The following is a 9,153-nucleotide window of genomic DNA, read 5'->3' as shown; positions in this document are numbered from 1 at the left end:
CAGCTGAGGAAGTTTGTAACACGATTATTCCGTTACAAGCTTAAACATTCTTAAGCAAAACCTCAGGAGGAGAGAAGAACCAGAAGTTACATTTGATACACTGGATCTTGAATTCTAACACCTAGATTTTAAGCTCATTTAAAGCAGGGCTATACCTTCTATTTCTTTTAGCGTTCCTGTTGTCTGTTCTTTCCTTCCCTCCCTCCCCCCTTCACCCGCTACCATCACAGCATATAGAATGCCTAATTCTCTGCATATAGTAAGCACTCTTTAAATGTTTGAGTCAATGATAATGTCACAATGGGTCTACTATGACATCACCCGGACTGAAACAGCACGGCTAGTATCAGGGTACACCACAGTCTTTGGTTGCAGGCTTTTCCTGCTCTTCTAACTTCCTTGTGGACGGCTTTATTAGCATTTGCCTATATTCTGTGAAAAACGAAGAAATAAAAGAAAATCACTCAACTTCCAAAACGTTTATCCAGATGCCAACTGAGATAGACAGTGAATAGGAAGGAGAAAAAGAAGCTTTGGATTTCACCATAATGTACAAAAATGTCCGTGATAGATCAGAGGTCCCTAAGCTTGAGATCCCATTTACTGTACAGGATGTCATCACTAGGATTGAGCAAGCACAGCTCCACAGAGCCAGAGAGGTAGGTAGTAAATGAAAAGTTTATAGATTGCAACTTGCTTTTTAAACTTTCCATGACCAGCTACATTTTTTTTTTAAGGATTCACTTTATTTTCATGACATTTGACTGTGTTTGAAGTCACATTGATTTCAAATGATGATTTCACCTGACTCTGTAGATAACAAGCTCCAGTTCTACATTAATTCCTTTCACTTCCATATCAAAGATAATTAAGCTTTTTAAGAAATAAATCATGTGTGTTATTGAGTGTGATAGAAAAATTAAAATCTATAGCTAATATTGGTATCTAATTTTAGTCAATAGTTTTAATTTGTTCTCTACTGAGCTTTTATCAAATACTTATTTTTGATACATTACATTTTAGACAATACATTTTCTCTTATGTATTCTTCTAGGAGTTTTATACTTTTAGATTTTACATTTAGACAATACATTTTCTCTTATGACAATACATTTTCTCTTATGTATTCTTCTAGGAGTTTTATACTTTTAGATTTTACATTTAGGTCTATGATCCATTTTGTCTTAATCTTTGTATATGATATCAGATATGGATTGAGGTTCTTTTTTTTTTTAACAATTATTCTAGCTCTGTTTGTTGAAAAGACTACCCTTTCTCCATTAAATTGCACTTGCACCTTTACTGAAAATCAGTTGATCATATATGTGTGAGTTAATGTAGTCTCTAGTCAGTTCTCTTGATCTATGTGTCTATCTTAATGCCAATACCACAGTGTCTTTTTTTTTTTTTTTGGCTGCGTTGGGTCTTTGTTGCTGAGCGCGGGCTTTCTCTAGTTGCGGCGAGTGGGGGCTACTCTTCATTGAGGTGCGCAAGCTTCTCATTGTGGTGGCTTCTCTTGTCACAGAACACGGGCTCTAGGTGTGCAGACTTCAGTAGTTCTGGCTCACGGGCTCTAGAGTGCAGGCTCAGTAGTTGTGGTACATGGGCTTAGTAACTCAGTGGCATGTGGGATCTTCCTGGACCAGGGCTCGAACCCACGTTCCCTGCATTGACAGACAGATTCTTAACCACTGTACCACCAGAGAAGTCCCACAATACCACAGTGTCTTGATTACTGAGGTTTCATAATAATTCTTGAAATCATGTAGTTTTAATTCCTAAACTTTGTTCTTTTTCAATTGTGCCCAACTTCTCTCACATCTTCCTTTTACCTCCTTTTCCTCTTCTTGGGCTTTTCTCTCAAGACTCAAACAGTCATAATCTGAAACCTGTCTTTGGGACTTCCCTGATGGCACAGTGGTTAAGAATCCACCTGCTAATGCAGGGGACATGGGTTTGAGCCTCGGTCCCGGAGGATCTCACATGCCACGGAGCTACTAAGCCCGTGCGCCACAACTACCGAGCCCACATGCCACACCTACTGAAGCCCGCACACCTAGAGCCCATGCTCCGCAACACAAGAAGCCACCACAGTGAGAAGCCCGGGCACTTCAACGAAGAGTAGCCCCCGCTTGCTGCAACTAGGGAAAGCCCACGCACAGCAAGACCCAAAGCAGCCAAAAATAAATAATAAATTTATTTTAAAAACTAAAATAAAATAAAAAATAAAAACTGTCTTTATCCACACTGCTTTCTCCCTTTGCTTTTCCATAGGATATTTAGAATCAGTCTGTCAAATACCATTGGGGGAAAAAAAAAGCCTACTGGTATTTTGACTGGGAATGTACTGAATTTGTAGATCAATTTGGGGAGAATTGAAATCTTAACAATATTGAGTCTCTGACACTTGAATATAGCATATCTCTCCATTTATTTAGGTCTAATTTTTCTCAGAAGTGCTTTGCATATCTTTTGTCAGATTTATCCCCAAGTAGTTCATATTTTTTATACCATTGTAAATAGTATTGTTTCTTAATTTCTATTCTCGATTGTTCACAACTAACAAAGAAATACAATAAATTTTTGTATATCGATCTTGTATACTGAAACCTAATTTATTAATTCTCATAGATATTCTTTGTACAGTCTTTGGATTTTCTACATAGACAATCCTGTCGTATACTAATAGAGGCAGTTTTATTTCCCCCTTTCATATCTCTGTGCACTTAAACTTGATTCTTTTTTTTTTTTTTAATTAATTTATTTATTTATTTATGGCTGTGTTGGGTCTTCGTTTCTGTGCGAGGGCTTTCTTCTAGTTGTGGCAAGCGGGGGCCACTCTTCATCGCTGTGCACGGGCCTCTCACTATCGCGGCCTCTCTTGTTGCGGAGCACAGGCTCCAGACGCGCAGGCTCAGTAATTGTGGCTCACGGGCCCAGTTGCTCCGCGGCATGTGGGATCCTCCCAGACCAGGGCTTGAACCCATGTGCCTGCATTGGCAGGCAGACTCTCAACCACTGCGCCACCAGGGAAGCCCCTAAACTTGGTTCTTGACTCATTGGTTAGGCTAGGACCTCCAATATCAAGTTGAATAAAAGTGATGAGACATCCTTGCTTTGTTCTTGATGTTAGGCTTTAGGGGAAAGCATTCAGTCTTCTACCATTAAGTACGATAGCAGCTGTATATATTTTATGGCTCTTTATCAAGTTGGGGAAATTCCTTCTTTTCCTAGTTTGGTGAGTTTTTAATCAGGAATAGGCATTGGGTTTTATCAAAAGTTTTTACCGCATCTAAGGAGATAATCATGATTTTTTTTTTCCTATTTGAATCTGGCAATATAGTGAATTACATTGACTTATGAATGTTAAACCAACCTCACACTTTTAGAGTAAACCCCATTTACTCATGATGTAGCATTCTTTTTACTATGTTGTATTCGATTAGCTAAATTTTTGTTAACAATTTTTGTATCTATGATTATAAAGTATGTTGGTGTGTAGTTATTTTTTCTTACAATGACTTTGGTTTTGACATCAGAATAATGGTAGCTTTATAGACTCAGGTAGAATATTCTTTTCAGTTTTCTGTAAGAGTTTGTTGAGTATTGGCATTTCCTTTTATATGTTTCGTAGAAATCACCAATGTTGGACTTCCCTGGTGGCGCAGTGGTTAAGAATCCACCTGCCAATGCAGGGGACACAGGTTCGATCCCTGGTCCAGGAAGATCCCACATGCTGCAGAGCAACTAAGCCTGTGCACCACAACTACTGAGCCTGCGCTCTAGAGCCAGCGAGCCACAACTACTGAGTCCATGTGCCACAACTACTGAAGCCCATGCGCCTAAAGCCCAAGCTCTGCGACAAGAGAAACCACTGCAATGAGAAGCCTGCGCACCGCAACAAAGAGTAGCCCCCGCTCGATGCAACTAGAGAAAACCCGCGTGTAGCGACGAAGACCCAACGCAACCAAATTAATTAATTAATTAATTAAATTTAAAAAAAAAGAAACCACCAATATTTGGGTAGGGTGGGGAAAAATAATCAGTGGAACCATCTAGACTTGGGGTTTAATTCCTGGGAAAGTTTTAAGCTACAAATTCAATGAAAAAAATCGTAGAGTTATTCTGGTTATCTCTTCTTAAGTGAGCTTTCACAGTTTGTCTTTCAAGGAATTTGTCCATTTCATCTGAGTTGTTGAGTTTATTGACCTAAAGTTATTCATAGTATTATCTCTTTACTATCTGTAGAATCCGTAGTAATGTCACTCTTATTTCTGATATTAGTAATTTGTCCTTCTCTGTCTCTCCTTATCAGTCTGGCTAGAGGTTTATCAATTTTACTGATCTTCTCAAAGAATCAGCTTTTGATTTCACAGATTAACTGCTTTTCTGTTTTCTATTTTACTGATTTCTGCACTGATCTTCATCATTTCATTTACACTATTTGCTTTGGGTATAATTTGCTCTTCTTTTTTTCTAGTTTCTTAAAGTAGAAGCTGAGGTCATTGATTTGATAACTTTTTGTTGTTGTTGTAATAAGTGTTTTGTTCCATATATTCCCCCTCTGCAAATGAAAATGTTGTTTTCATTTTCATTCAGTTTTAAATGTTATAATTTCATTTTTGATTTTTTTCTTTGACCCATGAGTTATTTAGAAGAGTGTTATTTAGTTTCCAAATATTTGGAAACTTTTTTCTCTTCTTTCTTTTATTTATTTATTTATTTATTTATTTTTGGCTGCACTGGGTCTTCGTTGCTGTGCACGGGCTTTCTCTAGTTGTGGCGAGTGGGGGCTACTCTTTGTTGCAGTGTGTGGGCTTCTCATTGCGGTGGCTTCTCTTGTTGCGGAGCATGGGCTCTAGGTGCACGGGCTTCAGTAGTTGTGGCTCACGGGCTCTAGAGCGCAGGCTCAGTAGTTGTGGCACACGGGCTTAGTTGCTCTGTGGCATGTGGGATCTTCCTGGACCAGGGCTCATACCCATGTCCCCTGCACTGACAGGCAGATTCTTAACCGCTGCACCAGCAGGGAAGTCCGTCTCCTATTTATTTCTAGTTCAATTTCTTTGGGGTCAGAGAACTTATTTCATATGATCTGAATCCTAGTAAATTTCTTTTTAAAAAATATTTATTTATTTATTTATTTTTGGCTGCGTTGGGTCTTTGTTGTTGTGTGTGGGCTTTCTCTAGTTGCAGCAAGCAGGGGCTACTCTTGGTTGCGGTGCGCGGGCTTCTCATAGCGGTGGCTTCTCTTGTTGCAGAGCACGGGCTCTAGGAGCAAGGGCTTCAGTAGTTGTGGCACACGGGCTCAGTAGTTGTGGCTCGTGGGCTCTAGAGCGCAAGCTCAGTAGTTGTGGCGCACGGGCTTAGTTGCTCCACAGCATGTGGGATCTTCCTGGACCAGGGCTTGAACCAGTGTCCCCCTGCATTGGCAGGCGGATTCTTAACCACTGCGCCACCAGGGAAGTCCATCTCTTATTTATTTCTAATTCTATTTCTTTGGAATCAGAGAACTTGTTTGATATGATCTAAATCCTAGTAAATTTCTTAAAATTTGTTTTATGGCTCAGAATATGGTCTATATTGGTAAATGTTATGTATGCAATTGAATACAATTTGTGTTCTGTTGTTGAATACTCTGTAAAATAACAATTACATCAAGCTGGTTGATAGTATTTTTCAAGTCTTCTGTTGTTTTTTCTCAGCTTTATCTATCAATTATCAAAAGAGGGATGTAGAAATGTTTGACTGTAACTGTGCATTTTTCTAGTTCTTCTGACAGTCTATCAAATTTTCTTCATGTACTTTGAATCTCTGCTACTAGATGCCTAAATGTTTAGAATTGTTATGTTCTCTCAATGGATTGGCTACTTTACTGTTATGAAATGACTCTGTTTATCTCTAGTAATATATTTTTCTCTGTAACTTACTTTGTTGTTAATATAGTCACTCTAGCTTTCCTTTGATGAGTGTTACCATACTTTTCCTTTCCTTTTTTTTTTTTTTTTTTTGGCTGTGCCACATGGCATGTGGGATCTTAGTTCACTGACCAGGGATCGAACACATGCCCCCTGCAGTGTTAGTGTGGAGTCTTAACCACTGGACCTCCAGAGAAGTCTTTCTTTTCCTTTTTCTATTCTTTTGGTTTAAACATATTTGGGTTATTATACTTAAAATGGGTTTCTTACAGGAAGCATATAATTGAGTTTCTTTTTTATCCAACCTGACAATTTCTGCCTTTTAATTGGATGTTTAGACCATTTAAATTTAATGTAATTATCAATATGGTTAGGTTAAAATTTACCATCTTGCTGTTTGTTTTCTGTTTGTCCCTTTTTTTTTTGGTTTCCTTTTTTTATTTTTCTGACTTCTTTAGAGTGGATCTATATTATGATTCCACTTTATTTCCTTTACTGGTTTACTAGCTATACTTTTTGCTTTGGGGTTCATAGTGTACATATTTAGCTTACCACCATTTACCTTAATGTGGTATTACACCACTTTTGAACACTGTATAAACCTTACAGCAATATTCTACTTTTTTCTCTCTCCTGGCCTATGTGATATTTGTATCATACTTTTTTTTTTCATTTTTATTGGAGTATAATTGCTTTACAACGTTGTGTTAGTTTCTACTGTACAGCAAAGTGAGTCAGCTATATATATATATATATCCCCTGTTTTTTGGACTTCATTCCCATTTAGGTCACCACAGAGCACTGAGTAGAGTTCGCTGTGCTATACAGTAGGTTCTCATTAGTTATCTATTTTACACATAGTATCAATAGTGTATATATGTCAATCCCAATCTCCCAATTCATCCCCTCCCCCTCTTCCCCCCTTGATATCCATAAGTTTGTTCTCCACGTCTGTGTTGTATCATACTTCTACATGTATTATAAACTCAATATTTATTACATTCCAATTATTTTTGTTTGAAACAGGCAATTACCTATTTTTCAATTTTTTATTGTGGTAAAATACACATAACATAAAATTTGTGATTTTAACTATTTTTAATTGTACAATTCATTGGCATTAAGTACATTTATAATGTTATATAACCATACAACTATCTATTTTCAGAACTTTTTCATCACCCCATACAGAAACACTGACCCATTAAACAGTAACTACCCATTCCCCTTTTCCCCCAAACCCTGGCAACAACCATTCATCTTTCTGTCTCTATGAATTTGCCTACTCTAGAAACCTTATCTAAGTGAAATCATAAAGTATTTGTCCTTTTGTGCCTGGTTTATTTCATTTAGCATATCCTCAGCGTTCATCACTATTGTAGTATCTGTTAGAATTTCCTTTCTTTTAAAGGCTGACTATTATTCCATTGTATGTATATATCACGTTTTGTTTATCCACTCATTCATCATTGGACACACAAGTTGCTTCCACCTCTCTGCCATTGTGAATAATGCTGCTATGAACATAGGAGTACAAATATCTGTTTACGTCCCTGCTGTCAATTCTTTGTATATCCAGGAGTAGAGTTGCTGGATCATATGGTAATTTTATTTTTCATTTCTTAAGGAACTGCCATACTGTTTTCCGTATGGCTGCACCATTTTACATCCTTATCAGCAGTGCACAAGGGTTCCAATTTCCTCACACTCTCACCAACACTTGTTATTTTCTAGGTTTTGGCTTTTTTTCTCATAATAGCTATCCTAATGGGTCTGAAGTATCTCATTGTGATTTTGATTTGTATTTCTCAAATGATTAGTGATGTTGAGCATCTTTTCATGTGCTTGCTTGTCATGTGTATAAATTCTTTGGAGAAATGTCTATTCAAGTCTTTTGCCCATTTTGGAACTAGGTTTGTTCCTGTTGAGTTGTAGGAATTCTTTTTATATTCTGGATGTTAATTACTTATCAGACATGTGATTTGCAAATATTTTCTCTCATTCTGTGTATTGCCTTTTTACTCTGTTGATAGTTGTGCCAGTCAATTTTATGTGTCAACTTGACTGGGCCACAGGGAGCCCAGATATTTAGTCAGATATTCTGGGTATGTCTGTGAAGATGTTTCTGGATGAGATTGACACTTGAATCAGTAGACTGAGTAAAGCAGAATGCCCTTCCTAATGTGGGTGGGTCTTATCCAATTAAAGACCTGAATAGAACAAAAAAAGGCTAAGTAGAAGGGAACTCCACCTGTCTGACTGCCTTGGGCTGGGACTTTAGTCTTTTCAGTCTTTAGGCTTGAACTGAAACATCAGCTCTTCTTGGGTCTTGCACCTGCTGGCTTTTAGACTGGAACTATACCTTGGGCTCTCCTGGGTCTCCAGCTTGCCAAGTAGAGATCATGAGACTTCTTAGCCTCCACAATCATGTGAGCTGATTCATTATAAGAGAAAAAAAAGATATATATATCAACTGAAAAAAATGCACAACCTAAAAGTTGAGAATTATGTTTTATTTGGTGGACTTGCTGAAAACTTAAGCCCAGGAGACAGCCTCTCAGATAGCCGTGAGGGACTGTTCCAAAGAGGTAAGGGAGGACCAGGGATATATAGGATGTTTTGCATTAAAAAAACCCAACAACAACAGGTAGCTGGAACATCAAAAAAGATTATTGTTAATTAAAGAAAACCAGATATTTCAAGTTAATGAATTTCGCACTGCTCTAAATTCATTAACTGGGGAGATGCAAGAGTCTGGGCTCATTGAAATCATTCCTTTGACATGCACCTTAACTACTTAGAGCCAATATCCTGTTTATCTCCATCCTTGGCATGATCTGGCAATTAAGATATGCAAAATGTCACCATTGGATACTCCTAATGCACTGCTTATAAGAAGCAAGAATCTGGGTGACTGTGTATATGACACTTTCAAACATTTTTGGCAAATTAACAAATATAATGAGATTGGTTGGTTGCTCCTAATGTCACTGAACAAAGTGGGGAAAGAAAAGGATGAGCTCAGGGAATCAGATTCCCAGCTCAAGTGCCACATAAGTGACCTGAAACTTCTATGTGTGCCTTTAAGGAAACCCTTAATCTCCTGTAGATCCAGGCTAAGACTGATGAAAATTAAACCAAGAATCTCATTCTCTGACTAGCTGAATTACAAGTTGAGCTCCCAGCCTCACTGGGTGGCTAATGTTAAAGTGAGGGCATGGGCTTCCCTGGTGGCGCA

The 9,153-nt window shown here is 38.0% G+C and overlaps 1 protein-coding gene across 1 annotated transcript in view; it reads left to right on the top strand.

Annotated features, from left to right (window-relative positions):
* The first annotated feature begins 548 nt into the window (after window positions 1-548).
* Window positions 549-9,153, top strand: part of FAM186A (family with sequence similarity 186 member A) — a 76,232-nt gene continuing 67,627 nt past the window's right edge. Inside the window, 1 exon segment of the mRNA XM_036867445.1 lies at window positions 549-659. Coding sequence (XP_036723340.1) covers window positions 549-659 — 111 coding nt within the window.

The sequence above is a fragment of the Balaenoptera musculus genome, chromosome 10 (genome assembly GCF_009873245.2).
Source record: "Balaenoptera musculus isolate JJ_BM4_2016_0621 chromosome 10, mBalMus1.pri.v3, whole genome shotgun sequence".
NCBI lineage: Eukaryota > Metazoa > Chordata > Mammalia > Artiodactyla > Balaenopteridae > Balaenoptera > Balaenoptera musculus.
This window is presented reverse-complemented; position numbering and strand designations above follow the sequence as displayed.